The sequence below is a fragment of the Epinephelus fuscoguttatus genome, linkage group LG1 (assembly GCF_011397635.1).
Source record: "Epinephelus fuscoguttatus linkage group LG1, E.fuscoguttatus.final_Chr_v1".
Lineage (NCBI taxonomy): Eukaryota > Metazoa > Chordata > Actinopteri > Perciformes > Serranidae > Epinephelus > Epinephelus fuscoguttatus.
Window position 1 is genome coordinate 18677720 of NC_064752.1, and position 18153 is coordinate 18695872.

General features: G+C 39.8%; 1 protein-coding gene across 1 annotated transcript in view; it reads right to left on the reverse strand.

The window, feature by feature from the left end:
- Positions 1-18153, reverse strand: part of LOC125896049 (guanine nucleotide-binding protein G(s) subunit alpha-like) — a 47765-nt gene that overhangs the window by 17445 nt on the left and 12167 nt on the right. Inside the window, exon 5 of the mRNA XM_049588401.1 lies at positions 11305-11402. Within this exon, the coding sequence (XP_049444358.1) occupies positions 11305-11402 (98 nt within the window). The remainder of the gene's footprint in view (positions 1-11304; positions 11403-18153) is intronic.

The window sequence follows — 18153 nt, forward strand, 5'->3', positions numbered from 1 at the left end:
GCAAGAACAAGAAGAATGAAAGTAGACAAGACAAGAAGACAAATAAGGAAAGAACATATCAAAAGAGAAAAAAGACAAAAAGACAAATTAAAAACCAACAAAAAAAAGACAGAGAAAAGTTGAATAAAAACTTGATTAAAAGAAATGCAAAGGGACAGACAGACATAAAGTAAAGGAACAAAAGACCAAAAGAAAGAAAAGAAACAAAAAAAAAATATACCAAAGAAAATAAAGGCAGGAAAGACCAAAAAATGCATGAAAAAAAGAGAGAAAAAGACAAATTAAAAAGAAAATAAAACAAGATAGAGAAAAAAGTCTAAGAAAAACTCAAATAAAAGAAAGATATGCAAAGAGACAGGCAGACAAAAAGCAAGGGAACATAAAACCAAAAGAAAGACAAGAAAGAAAAAAAGACCAAGGAAAATCAAGAAGGGGAGAAAAGTTGAATAAAAACCAGAATAAAAGAAAGAGACAGAAAGACAAACAGTAAGGGAACATAAGACCAAAAGAGAAGAAAAGACAGGACCAAAGAAAATAAAGTAAGAAATACATAAAAACTAATAAAAACTGAATTAAAGGACAAAGAAAAAAATGACAAATTAAAAAATTAAGAACAAACACAAAATAACAAGACAGGGAAAAAACTTGAATAAAAAAAATGAATAAAAGAAAGAGACAAAAAGAGATGGAAAGACAAAAAGTAAGGGAACATAAGACCAAAAGAAAAATTTAAGACCAAAGAAAGTAGGGGTAATAGAGACAGAAAAACTCAATAAAAGAGACAGAAAGGAAAAAAGACAAAATAAAGAAGTGAAGAATAAACAAAAATGACGAGACAGAAAAAAGGCTAATAAAAAACTGAATAACAGATAGAGATGTAAAGAACCAAAAATAAGGGAACATAAGACCAAAAGAGATAAAAGAAACAAAAGGAATAAAAAACAAGACTTGCGAAAATAAAGGTAAGAAAGGCAGAAAATAGGTAAATAGTGTTTAAAGAAGAGAGAAATAAAAAGAGAAGTACTGGGAACACTGGTGTGTTAAACAGCAGCTGAACACTGGGAGCGACACTATCACTGAACACACACAGCATTCAGGACATCACAATACAGTGAGATTGCTGCAGCAGTTTCTCTTCTACTTTAAAATGTACCTGACTCATGCTACACATCAGCACAGCCACAACACGTCAAACATCTGCTGCTTTAAACACGTCTAAATATATTGACAATCACACCACACTGAAGTATTTAAACTACAACCCTCCCCCTCCATCCCCAAAAAATCAGTTTGTGTTTGCCCATCCCTCTTACTCTCCCCCTCACTCCCTACATCCTCGCGATGAGTCAGAGACTCAATTCGAGCCATTTTCTGTCCCTGCAGAAACACAACTACACATCACAGGGAGAAACAGCAAGGGGGAGGAGAGAGGGGAGAAAGAGGAGGAAAGATGCTGGAGAGGTAAATCAGGGGGACTCCGGCACACGTTCCCTGGGACAGGATTTCAGAGAATCGACGGATAATAAACACCGGCTGGTATCACATCCAGGCGACACGTAACACAAACAGACACACGTACTGAATGTATGAGGACGCTGTTACACATTTATCAGTTTTCTCTGAACATCTGGTTAAAGACACTTCTGCAAAATATATATGTAATCTATAAATGAAGTTGTTTTAAAGCCTTTAATAAAAAACTTGCTGTGAGGGCTAAAAAGTCCAATCAAGATCAATCTTAGATTTGAGAAGCTTGAACCAGTGAGTGTTTGGCATGTCTGTTTGATAAGCTACTTTACTTTATGATTAATCAATTGTAGAGTTGGGCAATGGAGTCTAAAGACAGACTGCATACCGTGAGACAATATAAGTTCACTGTAATGTTAATAAATAAATCATCTTTAAGTCTTACGGCTGATTTCTCACTAAAATTCAGATCTGCTATAACACCATTAAAGGTGCTAGTGAAGCTACGAACTTATGACAAGAGCTCTTTCTTCATACAATCAAATGAGATAATAAACTGCTCTGTCAACTTAAAGCAGCTCTATGTGATATTCAGAGTGTATCTATGATTCAGAGATTGTCTGCACACGGCTCTCAACATGGAGGTTGCTGTGCTGGTGGTTCACAGCTGATGATGCTAACAGTATGAACAGAGCAGCACGGCAACAGTGCTGACAGAGCTAACAGCGTTAACAGGAGGGAACCAGAGGGTGGGTGACAGGGCTGGAATTTCATGAGGGCCACGAGGGCCATGGCTCTCATGCCATCCTCATTTGGCCCTGTGCCCTTGAAAAAAATATCTGCCCTAAGGCCACAGTGGCCTTGATGTCCCGCCCACAATGCCCAAGGTGATTTTGCAGTTTTCTCCTCTGCCTCTTTCTTGTCAACACGGCTTTGACACCTGCTCTTTTGAGAAAAAAATGCGGTAACATTCTGGACTCTTATTGAGCAACATCAAATGAGACGATGCGTACATCACCAGTGGGGGGTTTGATTCGAGCCTGGCATGAATCACCCGGACAGGCTATAACAACAGCTTAACACCAATCTATCACCGGCCAACCAGGAGACTTTATCAAACACCCGGGCAGGGATTGGTACCGAGACCCGGTATTAAACAACCCAAGGTAAGTTTAATCAACACCGTAATAACAGTAAGCTCCGCCATTATCAGCCTAATTTTTTTAAGTTTCAGTTGTCATGTATCATCATTCTGCAGCGGTGGGGCCGCGGTGCAGATTAAGGGAATATAACTTCAAGATGACTCTAGTTAACGACAGCTAAACTTGTTACTGTGAGTAAGTGCGATAAAACCTGCCAGCCAAGCCAATACTTTATCAATGCATGTGATCAGCATGTAGAAAGCCATATTTCAATCTGCTCTGTCAGCAGTCTCTCATTCACCGCTCTTATGATTTATGATCACAGTTGACACAAGCACATCGTGCTCTCAGTGCTAACAGCAAACTGTTATAGACTTAAAACTAAAATGAAAGCTGTCTGTATGTAGGCTAACACTTTATCTGAACATGTACCTGAGGCAGCGACCTGCAGACAGTGAGTGTCCTCAGTAGAGGAGGGACAGAGAGCAGGATGAATGACTGATACTGATGTTTGTCTTCATGCTGAGATAACGTGACTTTCTTCACTCAGTATTGTGATGTCAGGAGAAATATTTATATTCCAGTGAGATATTATTGGGTTTTAAATAGCGACTTTGTTGTTGTAAACATGACTGTTGCTGCCATGGACTGTATTAAACTATATCCTGTGTAAATGACCTGTAAGGAAAGCATCAGGAAGTGAGGTGTGTGCATGTGTGTGCATGTGTGTGTGTGTGTGTGTTTGGGAGAGGGGAGAGGGAGATGCTGGTAGAGAGATAGTGTGTGATGTTAGATACTGTTAATTCTGTTTCTGCATCATGTTGAGGAGGGCCATGCCTGTGTACATATATATATATATATATATATATATATATATACATATACACATACATATATATATATATATATACACATACATATATATATATATATATATACACACACATGCATGTGCAGCTGGACCATCGACAACAACAACAAACAGACAAGCTCTGATTACTAGGGCTGACACTCTCTCTCTAGTCGGTTGGACGATATGTTCAGCACTCGTCCTCTGAGATGGTTGGTCTTTTTTTGGATTTGCCCCACCCCTTCTGCACTGCGATTGGACGGCTGGTGACAGTGCCGAGCACAGCTTTTGAAGCAAAGTTAAACATTTTCAACTCGAATTTTAGTCAGAAAAACTGAGAAATAATCACAGAAGACATTCAGTGTCTGCCCGTTTTTTTGTTGTTGTTTTTTTTTGTCCAAAATTGTCACACATCTAAAAATAAATACGACATCAATTTGTCTCAATCATGTTTGCATACTGAGTCTGAAACTTTCATCTGTCATAAAAAATTTCCGAACCAAACAAACAAACAAACAAAAAAAAAAAACAGAAAAAAAGGGACTCCGTGTGCAAAGGGGCTTTTATCTTTAAGGACTGCTTTTACTAAGTGTCAGTCAGTTCAAGGCTGGATTAAAAAGCTTCTGAGAGGGATACGATCACACCGGAGCCCTCCTTGGAGCGGCAGGATGGCTAACGTTAGCTTATGGGCTAAAAACAGTAAGTCTTCTTTCACATGCAGTGTTAGTGACATAGTTAGCATTAGTAACGCTATTTTGTATATGACATTAGTTATAGTGTTTTATAGTGTCCAGTATGTCAAATTTTTCTCATCAGTCCCGTTCAACGTTTAGTGGTGAGACGGTGAGTTTAACTGCCCTCAGCAGGTGTAATGTCGAGCTCTGTGACAGGAACAAAAACGTTTTGATGGACACAGACTGCTACCAGGTAGAGTACACCTCCAGAGCACTGTTGCCGATTTAGTTAACCTAAAGAGAACGTGCAGAATTTTTAACAATTGATTGGTTGATGAGTAGGTAGAATTTCAGGCGACAAAGATTTTCATTGGTTGATCACAGCCCTATGGATTACAACACATACAGAGGTAGTGTGACTTCATTCTCTGCTCAGGACACCATTACTCCACCATATCTTTACATAGCAAATAGTAGTGTGCTGCTATATTAATGCTCACAATGTCGTATAGAGCTCCTTTGAATGCCACATGCACACGCTGTATATTAAACAAATATACAAAGTATCCCTCAACGCGTGACAGGCAGACAGTTTAAAAGGCATAAAGGATGCCATGCATTGGCTTCTATTATAACCCTCACGTCAATAAATATTAAACTTAGCTGAACATAGCTTATCATAACAAATGAAAAAAGGGGAAAATAACTAACATAACTTTGTCCACAGGTACAAAATCTGCCTACCAGCACCTCTGTGGGTAAATTTTGATTAGCTCACTTATTAATACATCATAGGCCCTATCATACATCCGGCGCAAAGCAGCACAGAGTGTAGTGCAACTGTCTTGTACTTCTGCTCTTCTGTGCAACCATGGGTGTGTTGCTTTTTAAATAAGGTGTGGTCAGGTGCATTGTTGGCGTGTTTCTATTCTGAGGCAGCAGAAAGCGTTTGCACCACTCACCAATAAAAACCTGGTCTAAAGTCAATGGCGCAGTATTTTCCAACTATTTAAAGGGTGCATTATTCAGATAGATGCACCAACATAGTCGGCTTCACAACACGCATACAATCTGTTACACACAGGGATGCACGAACAGGTCACAGGTGGATGAAGTAATACATCATTTATTTGGAAAATATCAATTACAAATTTATTCTGTAAAATGTGAACATAGCAGAGACCAGAGCAGAGCTGCAGACTCCCTACTAGGAAAGTTTAGTTCAGCTTCTACTGTCAAGTTTATAACTACAGTTTTTAGTTTTGTTGCTTAAATGTCCCACAATATTTGCTGCAGTGGTTTTACTGCTCTTACTGAATACTCTCAACAGAAAACCACTCACTTCTCAATTTGCCAAATCCGTGATCCACAGATCCAAAATACACCGAATTAAGGGGACTGGATACGACCCCTTTGCCCCTTGCGCCTTACTTTGAGACCCAGATCTTGCTGCGTTTAAATAGCAAAAGTAATTTGACACGCACTAAATACTGCGTCAAGTACGGACTATGCACTACAGACTGTTTAAAGAGTCCTACATCACCTACACATTATCTAAATTTCTTATGAAACCAATTTGTAAAAACAATGGCTTTACATTAGGTTAGTGCTGGACTAGTTTTTAGTTGGGTGCTGTAACTTCCTGAAATCTCCACTGGTTGCCTGGCAACCTCATGGTGAAAACAAAGAGTTCAGGAAGATGTGACTAACTAAAATAACTTACAACAATCAAGTCATACATATATTATGTATCCCGCCACAGCAGCACTAGAGCCATAAATGTTTTCATGCTAAATATGTAATTACCTCGTTTAAAGACATTTCAGAAAACAGCTCTACACTGTGTCTTTGTTTTTAAAATAGTTTTTTTAGTAGCGTATTTACACACTTAATGATAAATGATAATAATTTAACATCTAAACATATAAATAATACAAAAGGGAAGCTTGTAAGACTGTAATGTGGAGGTGTAAATGTTATAATCATTTCAACTATGCACGATTACTTTAAAAGAAACCATTTCTTCTTAAGATCTCAGAAGTGATTTACTATCAGGGGGAAGTTCCTCAATATTTCAGGACCAAGTTTACAACTGTGTGATCTCCATGTGGATGGAACAACAGAAAACTGACAAACAGGCCTCATCTTCTGAGACAAAACAAACCTTTTCACCTCTGTCCTGTTGGGGGACACTGTCACGTTGTTTGGACCTCACATGTAAATTGCCTACAGTTGACTGAACACAACACGTCCACATGTAATCAAGGACAACAACATCCTCGCAAACAAGTGTGTGACCATATAAAGTGACAGGAAGTGTCAATAAAAAACAACAAAAACACATTATAGAGGAGCATGATGGAGCAAAAAACACAGTCAGTGAAGCTTCGGTGACTTCCTTCTCGTCAGACGGAGACAACAAAGCCTCACCGCCCCGTCAACTTCTTCTTCCCTGTTTTTATTTTTATCATGGCATGAATCAGATATAATTTCTTTTTCTTTTTTTTCTTTTTTAAAGGGACAGGCGGGGGTGTACGGGGTGGCCCTGACTTTTCCCGCTCTGATCCAGGGTTGACATTTTCATTTAATGCTAACAACCTTCATCAATAATGCTGAAGTTGTCTCTCTCCTAACACACTCGCTCATTCTTTCTCCTTCTGCAGCCTGCCTGGGTTAAAAATAGCTCTCCCCTCTCTCTTTCTCTGCTTCTCCGTTTACATAAGCACACAGAGGGGGGAGGGGAGCACTTCCGGTCTGGCCACCCAGCCCAGCATCTGATCCATAACACTGGGACTGCTGGGTGTGGGAGAGAGGAGAGGAGAGGAGAGGAGAGGAGAGGAGAGGAGAGGAGGGATCCCGCATTGCAGGGAAGCCCTCTCTTTCTTGATTTCAATTCATCTCTTCAATACTTTCTCTTCTTCAATCATTCTGTCTCTCCGTTAGCTCGCAACTTTCTCCGTCCAGGAAGCTTTGTCATGATTGTCCTACCTCTGCTGTCTCCACTGACACCACACCTCCCAACAATAAAAAACATGCAGTACCACGTCCATAAGTGACAAAACACCTGTGGACGTGCATACAGTCTAAGTGACAAGGACGCACATACAGTACACCCCCATGTTACTGTACTTCAATAAAAAATTTTGCCACTTTATAAAACAACAACAGTACTTTTTAGAGGGAAGTATTCTACTTTTTATTACCTACATTTATTTGGAAGCTGTAGCCACTAGTTAGCGTTTTAAGTTTTAAGATTCTACACTTAAAAACCACACAATAGACAATATATAAAATCCAATATATTGTTAAGGATTAAACTAGTGGTCCAAATCCTCTTAGCTTGTGACCTCTTACAAAAACTAATGTCATGTTTCTGATAACTATTACCCTTTTCCAATAAAATTGGCGCTTATGTGCAGGTTTTTTTAAGCACAGGAAAACCCGCTAAAAATGGGCGACAGACTCCCTTCTCACTGCCAGTAGAGTCACAAACACACTGGAAACAGGGTAAGTAAACAGTAGAAAGCAGCATGGCGGCCAGTGAAAATATTACAGTGGTGTTAGGGACAAAATTTTGTGGCGGCGCGTCAGTGCATTGCGCTGGATAAGGAGCAAAAATTAGCACATCAATCCTGATGTTGCATCTCCATCACTGCCGATTTAAGTCAATCAGAGCTGGAGCCGACAAATACTCATGACTACTGCTGAATTAAGTGTCCCGGGAGTAAATGCTGATTGTAACCTTTACCATTTAAGACAAAAGCCAGATGTTAGTGGGATTATTGTTGAGTGGAAAAAAAGCTTTTACGCTGTTAGCAAGTTTATCAAACAGTAACTTCGTCACTTAACTTCTCAGATGGTTTCATTTCAGTTCTCTCCAATATTTCACCAAAAAAAGAAAATCCCAGAGAAAGGTCCAAAAACAGAAAACAAAACTGTGTGGCAGACTTTTGTTCTATTTTTCTAATCCTCATTAATCATCTCACAACTGCCCAGATTCATCCTGTGACCCTTCAGAGGGGCCTGACCCCTAGGTTGGAAACCACTGGAATCAACTTCCTAACTTTATATAAGGTGGTTAAATCTAGCTCCACCTCGACCAGCTACAACTGTGTCACGTTACTTACAAACTGATCGGTATCACAGGGGACATTTTTTTCTGCACGCTGCTTTGATCATTTATAAATTTTGCTGTTCATATATTCATATACTTTCACTAAAAGGAGTTTGAATGCAGGACTTTTACTTGTTAAAGTTACACATACAAAAAAACAACAACTGCCTGACACATGCACATTGATGCACCAGCATATACTGTACACAAACACAAACACACACGGGAGAGAGTGGGCAAGCCTCCGCCCTCCAAGAGCTCTGGCTTCATGTGACCACTTCATGCCTTATAACAGAGGCAGGCCTGACTGAGATCAAACGGTGGATAAGAAAAAAAATACCAGAAAATAAAGCAATAGTTTGGAAACAGAGGAGGGAGAGCCGGGAAGGCTCCGGAAGATGAAGATTTTAAGGGAAAGATTACATGTCTCATCTTCAGCATTTGTGACAAGTAATTTCAATGCACAAAACACCAGCAATGAAAACACTTGAGAGGCAGCAGGGACACAAAGAAACCTGGGTCGCTGTCACCGACCACAGACACACACAAACTACCAGGTCAGAGTCTGAGCTGTTAGGCAAGACTGCTAACTAGAAAGCAAACTTATTAAAAAACTTTTAAACTGCTCAATACATGGCCGGACAATCTGCAATCAAGCACCACAAAATGTTAAAGGACACAGGGCAGTCCACACCAAGAACGATAATTACAACAACAGCTATTGCTTTAAAAATCTTTCATGCTAAAGTGGGTGGCAGAGTCGACACCACAGACCACCACACTACAACAACAGTAGTGAACAATACAGTTGAAATCACTTTCAGAGGGATTTGATGAACAACAGAAATACTGATGACCAACAAATATCCATCCGTATTTAGAGGGCAACACGTTCAACATGGCAGATCTTCATAAAGAAGAAGGGTATCTTGGAAGCAACCGGTCTCACCCTTCAGAATCAGATGCAAGTGTTTTTGTTATCAACGTATACAAGAGATGATTGTCATCTAGCATTACCTCAGGTAGCCTAAGGACAACCATATTACCTCCTTTAAAGAGAATAAACCCCTCATGGCTATAACAGTAGTTTCTACTTGAGGCTGACATTTTTTTGGGAATCCTGTGGGTCACGAGAGAGTCCTGTAGGATTCCCGCAGAATGAGAGTTCATTTCACTCTTCATCACGTGACTGGGACAGGTAAGGAAAAAAGTCAACGAGAGCTATTGGTTTGTTTCCACAGACCATAGGAAGTATATGTCTGTACATATGAGCACACATCATTTTATGTGAAGCATGGGAAGTTAAATGGATCGTTAGTTAATGGTGATTTCCATTATGTTTTAGCATTGAGCTAACGGACTAAGCACTTACTTGCCACACGGTTGTAGCAATTACATCCAGAATCAAGAACAGACTATTATCATGTAGATTTTCACTCACAAGGACTTTGCCTTGGTGTTTGGTGCACACAATATGCAAATCAAGAGGAAATAAAACTGAAGACAAAGTAATGCAATAATCAGTAACATAAAAAAAAATTACAATAAAAATATGAAAAACTATACGATAAAAATATAACAAAAATATGAACAATATAGCTGTGTTAACTGTGAGGAGGTTATTTCACCAGTGTGTTATACTGATTGAATATGCTTAGTTTTTATACCTAAATCTGGCGTTCTAATATGTATAAATGCTTTTTTCTTCATGTTTAAAAGCACTACAAAGGAGCGGGATGGGACAGAAGTTATTCTTCAGGGATGGGGACAGGATGGCAATTCAGCTTTTACTCTGTCATGAGATAAGGACGGGACAGGAGTCTTTCTGTGGGAGTGGGACGGTACAGGAGTGAAAACCTGGAAATCTACTCCCATGTCAGCTTCTAGTCTCTATCAAGCACGAAATACTCACTTTCACTTTACAGTGCTTGAATTGTCTGGGCTCACACCCTTAAATCCATTGACTGATTCGTCTGGCATTGTGATATGAAACAGTGGATACTTGGCTAAAATTACAAAAAAGAGCCAATCGTGTCATGAACATGAGCTGGACTAACGCTGTTGTCAAGCTGTGCGCTACAACTAGTGAGAAGTCGGAACAACAATGGCAAGCGTTATAGACGAGATAGACGCTGGAATCAAGCCTGTTCTAAAATGACGTGTGTTCTCAATATCACCTCACATCGTAGTTTGTTTGACTTCATTCCGCTCCACTATTAAAACCCTGGCAAAACAAGTATGTTGCCACAGCTACGCATCAGTATGGACCTAAAATGACGATAGATTCAGTTGGACATCATGTCTCTAGTGATTGGTTAGGGAAAACCTTGAATCCTCCTCCCCATAGAAATCTGTTAGAGTTAACGCAATGTCAGACTGAAGATGGAAAGAGGGTGTAAAAAGTTGACAATTCTGTCTGATGTCAGGTAAGAGCATGAATTCTGCACAAAGGAAACTGTGTTACTGTTCATCAGGGTGGATGCTCACAGCATTATAGTAAAGTTCTTGGTGTGGACGGCCCTTAAGTCTGGTGATAATCTTTTTTTTTTCTGGTCAATGAGTCCCATGAAAAGAACATGTGTACCAAATTTCATGACAATCCATCCAACAGTTGTTCAGTCTGGTCCAAATCAGTGGACTGACTGACAGACAAATGTTGCCATAACTAGAGCTATGCTGCTAGCATAGCTAAAAACAATTAAAAGCACATCATCGAGCCACATCTTTGCACTGGCTGACATGTTTCTGCATTGCAATGAACACCATAGTTTATTTTCCATGCTGTAACACACTTAGAGCAGACACACTGTGTAGATAGCACAGCATTCATTGTCGCCTCATGAGCCTTGAACACTTTGCACTCACAGTAACCACATGTTAAAACGACCAAACACCCCAGTGTGGGTATATACGTATGTGTGAACTTCAGAGTCAGAGAGAAAAAGGAAGTGTGTCTTTTGTCTGCCTCAACTTAGAAACATATGTATGTTTAATTGCAAGAGTGTGTGTGGAGATGAAAGTAAAGGAAAGGAGAATAAAAAAAAGAGAGAGACTTACTACTGTGCACAGTCGATGAGTTGATATTCGTTGGACCTTTCCCAGCAGGCCCGCACCCCATCGTCCTGCCAGAGGATCTTTGCATGGTCATAAAACTCCTGGAAAGAGAAAGAGGGGTCTGGATCAACGGCATACCACAACTAGAAATAACTGCGAGTCAGACTCTCGTTTTAGGATCCCTGAAACAAAGATATGATATCACAAAAACAACTAAAGGAAAAGTGTGTGTAAGTGAGTAAAAAAAAACATTATATACACACTCTTATCATTTATCTTTTGTATTCCTCTGCATTTTCCAGAGAGAGGAGAAGAGAAAAGAAGAGCCGTTACAGTGAGGACCCCCAGAACATGACGCAAAGTTCACTCCCCGTCTCTGGCCTCCAAAATTACAGATAAAAACAAAGTGCTATTTGGCACAATGTCACATAGATTGTTGGAGAAAGAGCAGGTTGCTTATTTCTACAGTGTTTGCTAATGCACAAGTTACTTGCCGACAATGCGGAGCGAGAAGAGGCAAATATTCTGATGTGTTTAATCGATTACACGCAGTGGTGGGTAGTAACCTGTTACATACACTTAAGTTTTACTTTACTTACTTGAGTTCCTACTAACTCACTTAATAAATAGTGCTTCTAAAAACAGTTGATTTGCAGAATACTCTTACTTACTCTTATTCGAGTACATCAGCAATAAAGTAGATGTATTTCTACTACGTTACATTGGACTATACACTTCTTGCTACTTTTACTAATAGATTTAACTGTAAATATTTTGTTTATTCAGCTGAGCTCACACACAGCCCAGCGATTTTCAGACAACAAGGGATAAGTGACCACTTTTGGACACTGACGCACATACGATGCCGACTGCATTAAAGCCGTTCCTTAAAGAATTCTGGGTTCTGATGGGCACAGCTGCCGCACCATGGCCACCAGAGCTGATCACGGCCAATCTGGACAATGCCTGATTGCACTAGATGTGCTGAGGCGTACTACGTACAAGAGACTCTCTGCTCTGCTCAGCGAGTGACGCAAAGTTTTTTTTTCTTGTTTTGTTTTACAGCATGTTTTGTCATTTCCTGGATACAGCACGTCAATGACAAACATGCATTTCACATGTTGAATTAATGAATGAATGACTTTATTTTCTAAAAAACAAAAACATAATAAAAACAATGTTTGTGTCCAGTGTCCAAAAAGGTGTAGGTAGAAGTAAAACGTGTATGTCCCTACCCCTTTCTTACATTTCTTTTAACTCATATTATTTCAAATTTATTTACAACTAACATACAACTATCCCGTCTATTTACCACCAAATAAATAAATAAGTAATAAAGCCAGTTTATTTACAGTCCAAGGACTACCCATTGTTACAAAATAAATATGCACTCCCCTTACACAACCTTTCCTCATCTATATACTGTATCTGCCAAAAATATCTTTAATATATAGTTTTTAAATTGATTTATACTTGTGCTTTGTTTCAACACATTATGTTAAAGACCCGTTAGACCATAATACATTGATGTATAAATGCATCTTTTGAAGTCAATCACTATTTGAGTAGTTTTTTGAGATGTTCTTACTTTTACCCTAGTAGTTATTTTTGTGTGTGCTTTTACTTGAGTGCCATTTTTATTCACTCAACCCACCACTGATTAATCGATGTACTCAAAATTTACCAGCAACTATTCTAATAATTAACTGAATAATCATTTCAGTCATTTTTTAAATCAAAAATGACAAAAAAAAAATTCTGGTTCAAGTTTCTGAAATGTCAAAATGTAATCCTTTTTTTATTCAACATGACAGTTGACTGAATATCTTTGGTACTGTTGGTCAGAAAAAAATAAAAATAAAACAGATACCTGAATACGTCACCTCGGGCTATGGGTATTTAAAATGTTTTTCACTGTTTTCTGATGTTTGAAAGTGAAAAATGTCTACTGAGATGAGAAACAGATTGATGCAAGCAGATCAATAGATAAAAAAATAACCATTAGTTGCAGCCTTAAAAGGAAGAAAAAGGAGTTTAACAGTGGCTTATGATTAAACTTTAGTGAATGCAGAAAACAACACTTGATTGGTGGATGATAATAAAAAAATTGGTGCTGGTTGGTATATTTGGATGATATCTGTGTCCTTGGGTTAAGACTGTATTTCCCGTCCGAGTCTCGGTGGGTGAAAACGTTTAAGGACAGATGGAGGGAGGCTGATACTCCCTGGCTTAGTCTGCAGTTGAAGGCCGGCTCGGAGAGGAGCAGCAGATGAGCGGGCTCTGACAGAGGCAGGAAACAGAACAGTTCACCGAGTTCATGAAGAAATGGAGAGCTTTGTACGGACACAAGGCTTGGCTGTCACTACACAGGGGCCTATCTCTTCACTACGATCTGCAGCGGGTCACATACAACGCGGCCAAGCACAAATAAGCCATTATGAGTCGTGGAGTTTTACTGTACACCCTTAAAAATACTGGATGTAGCTGAGAGTGGGCAGGTTTTACAGTGGCCACCATGTTACTGACAGATAAATGGGACAAGGTCTGTTTAAAACTAACAGTGTTGTTTGTCAGTTGTTTTCTCTTAGCAGAAAACAAAACTGTCAAAATAAGTAATTACTGATTATCACTGACAGTTAAATATCTTCACTTGCACACAAAGAGCAACTGGGGAGTAAAAAACAAGGGGTGAACAGAGTTTGGTTTACAGACAGAGTAATATAGTATACACATTAAAGAAATGCAAATTGCTTATAAGTTCAGCTATCAGCCAAATAATGTAGGTCTTATTTGTGTTCTCTTTGTCGTCCTTTTCTCTTGTTTCCTTTTTCACTTGTGTGTTAAGTCCTACTCAGGGCTTGAAGCAAGAAAAAATCCTGTGCCTGAAATTTTTTTTAGAGGGCCTACTGCACTAGGGGAGTCGGGGGGCATGCCCCCCCGGAAGAAAATTTTGAACATTTGACGTCTAAATGAATTAATCTGGTGCACTTTGAGAGTATCAATCAAGTATCACATCAAGGAGCTAGAATAACAATTTCAGGTTTTTAATAATGAAATATGAACAGTTCACCAAAAAAGGAAAATTTGGTCATCAGCTACTACAAAATGGTTGGGGCCGGGCAATTTTAGGCAATTCTGAGCAACAAGTGGCAGAATAGGAAGACAACAAGAAAGCATTAAAATGTACGTTTTACATCAGTTGAAGCTTGAACTCATGACCTCTGACACCAAGGAGCATCTTCTATCTGACTGAGCTAATTTGCAAGTGACAACTCATTGGTGGCTTCACAAATTATCTCACTTATCTCTACCACACTGCCTCTTTCTCTTTCTGTATATGTAAATTGCAACCCCCAACCTGTAGCCATTTCTCTCTCTCTCTCTCTCTCTCTCTCTCTTTGTGTGTGTGTGTGTGTGTTTTCATCTCTCTCGTGTCTAGACCAAACTGAACAAATATTTATAGACAGACAAGCAACATCATAATTAAACAGGGTTTTATTTTTTAAATTTATTTTATTTTGAAAAATGGCCGGATTCTCTCGTCTTTTCTGTGTCCGACTTCCTGTTTGGTATGATCCGCTCTATCCAGCTTGACAGAGGCGCTCACGGCTCATGTGAAAAATAGACCAGATGCCGAACTGAAGCGCTGCAGTGCATGAGCCTCTGCGGGCGCTCCGCTCTGCTCACCGGCCTGTGTGGACAGTCAGATAGGTTTACATGGACGCCGACTGAAAACTGCCTCCGCTGCTGGACGCTGCGCTTCAGTTGTGCGTCCGGTGTGTCTGTGGCGTGACTGAATGAGAGACTGTGAAAACTTAAGGCCCGCCCTACTCTGCCTCTGATTGGCTAGAAGTCCTTGTTTACCTTGAGTAATGTGATACACCATTGGTAGCTGGAACTATCACTTTGCTTTGCTTTAAAACGACTGGTTAAATCACTGTTGCTACAGCAAGATGATAAAATATTCACGAGAAAAAAATATTCCTGCACCAGAATATCCCTGCGCCGGAAATCCGGCACCGTGCCGGAGAATTTCAAGCCCTGCCTACTAGCCCAAAATACTAGGCCTCAAAGAGAATCAATCAGAAAGTTCCCGGGGTAATTCACAGATTCAAAACAATTACCCTGAATGAATCAGACTTAAAGGTTCTGTATATGAGATTTTGAATATTAATGCGGCAGCAAACCACAATTTGCTATGTAAAGATAGAGAGTAACGGCGCCCTGAGCAAAGGATAAAGTCACACCCATTGTGTCGTAATCTAAGCTTCTCTGTTCTTTGTTTCGGTAGCCTAGCCAGCCACGTGTGCATTTGAGTCCCTCCCTCCAGGTCTTGACCTAAGGTGGTGGAACGGCATCATCGCAGAAGCGTAGCACCTACCCCCTGGTTCCCCAAATCACTGTTATATTGAGAAAAAAAAATGTCGGAAAATAGAGAAAAGTCACGTTTTCCAAAAGCCCAGAGTGACCTCTTGAAATTGTTTTATTTGTCTAATGAACAGCCTTAAGTCCAAACTATTTAAGGGTTGTTGGGTTTATTTTGCCTTTATTTGATAGGACAGATTAAGCGTGAAGGGAGGAGAGAGAGTGGGGATGACATGCAGCAAAGGGCTGTGGGTTGGAATCAAACCGTGACCTCTGCAGCAAGGACACAGCCTTTGTACGTGGAGTGCCCGCTCTAGCAAGTGAGCTGGTGGGCGCCCTCAAACTATTTAAGTTAAAAGTCCACAAGGCAAGTAGAGACAGCAAGTGAGAAGCTGGAAGTGAGGCTGCACCCGATTCAGAATTATGTCAGTCAAATCAGATTTGGCTGTTCAATATGAATATTTGACTATTAATTATTTTATTTCCATATAGATTTTAACAACAAAAGCCAGAGACTGTGTCGTATTAAGTATCTGTGAGCTGTAAATACAGAACTTTAAAGCACAAGATAATATTATCTCTGTGCCTGAGCAGACAAAATCTCCCTTCCTACAGGCAGCTGCATCCATGCATGCAGCTGCCTGTATTGTAGAGCAGTGTCAAAGTGAGGAGCACTCACTCTGCAGCTAAATCTGGGGACCGAAATGTGCCCAAGAGTACCAAGATATGAACCTCCAACTTTCAGCAAGCAATAAATGTCTGCCATTTCCGCTAAATGATTAATCAAAATCGACAGACAGACAGTAGGTAGTGAAGTGTCAGAGGTCAGCAAGGTCAACTTCAGAGTTTCACTCTCTGTTTTTGCTTTCATAAAGTTAATATACGGGGCACATGTACAATTCAGAGTTTGACAGAAAAAGGAAACAGCTATTTCATGATGCCTCTCATTGTGGCTGTGCAGCTCTGTGAAGAGTTTATGAATAGGAATGGCTGTGACCTGAGTGAAGACCTACTTTGAGATCCTGTGTGAAAACAGACAGCACTCTAAAGACATGCTGCAGAATTATATCATACATTTTGAATTAAACTGCATTCATACAAGGCTGAGAAAAATGTATTCTTATTAATCTACCAGGTGACAGGCATATTGTGAGATTTCAAACATTTTTGGGGCAAACTTCACTCTTTTCAAATCCTTTAGATGTATGAAATGCATTCAAAACGACATTCAAGCCGATGCTACACGATGAAGAGGGTTCAGGGAGTTTCTCTGTTTATACAACATCTACTTCATGTCTGTCTGTTCATGTCTGTTGTTGCTCTTAATGAGGTCTCTCCCCTTTTTTTCCTGTTGAAAGGTTATTTGTGGAGTTTCTCCTGCTCCAAACAGCAGATTTTAAAGAACAGAGGGTGTCATATGTTGTAAAAATTGTAAAGCCCTGTAAGGCAAGTTTCTGATTTTGAGCTATTTACAGTAAATAAAATTGCCTTGTCATTGTGCTGTGCTGGGAGGCTCAGGAGAGATGGGCATGGCAGCGATCGCTCTGAGCAAATAACCTCGGTGACTTTATTTATGTTGCATAAAAGGCGTGATCCTTTTTATTATTTTAGTAGATTTTTTTGGTGAATAATAACAACAAGGATTACTGATTAGAAACAAAGCTCCGAGGGAAATCAAGACAGATTCAATCCAGGCCCTGTGCTTATTTTCTCTCCCTCTCTTCCTCCTCTGCTGAAGGCAGAGTCAACCAGTCCAACTGGTTTCCAGTAGGCCCTAAGGCCAGGAGAGGGGGAGCAGGCTAAGAGGAGGAGGAGGAGGAGGGTGGAGGAGTTGAAGGAGAGGCTGAGCCTATAAAATAGTTTTCTACTGTATTCTCTTTTCCGAACCACCAACCATTCACTTCAACAGGCATGATCGAAAGCCGAACCCTTGCTTCAGCTTCTGGGAGCTGATGCTTCAATAAACGCAGCTATCATTAGGCTCAAATCACGATTTAGAACAACAACTGTAACACGCCTGTAACCTTCCACACACCCTTCATGAAAAACTGAGCATCAGATCGAAGTGTGAGTGCTGTTTTTTTACCTTCTTCAGTGGAAATCTGGTGACTGACTGACAGCCTGAGGGAAGGGTCAGCTCGAGATAGGCCCGCATAATAAATTTGCCATGAAGTAACAGAGACAATATCAGGAGACTTCCTTTTGCTTACACACAAATACACTCACTCTTCACTGGAAACTCAGCTGCTAAAAACAAACTTACTCTGTGGAAATGACCAGTTTAAACACTGAATCTATAGTGCTGGAAAAACACAGGGAGGACAAGATGTTCTTCTTCCTCTATAGGTAACAATTAGAAAACAGCTGAAACGCTATTTAACAAATAGACATTAATGTTCTAATTTTGTAGATTAAATTCAGATGAACCATTTTTTGTACTTACTTACATTTCACTACTTAAATTTGTGAAACATTTGAACTTAAATA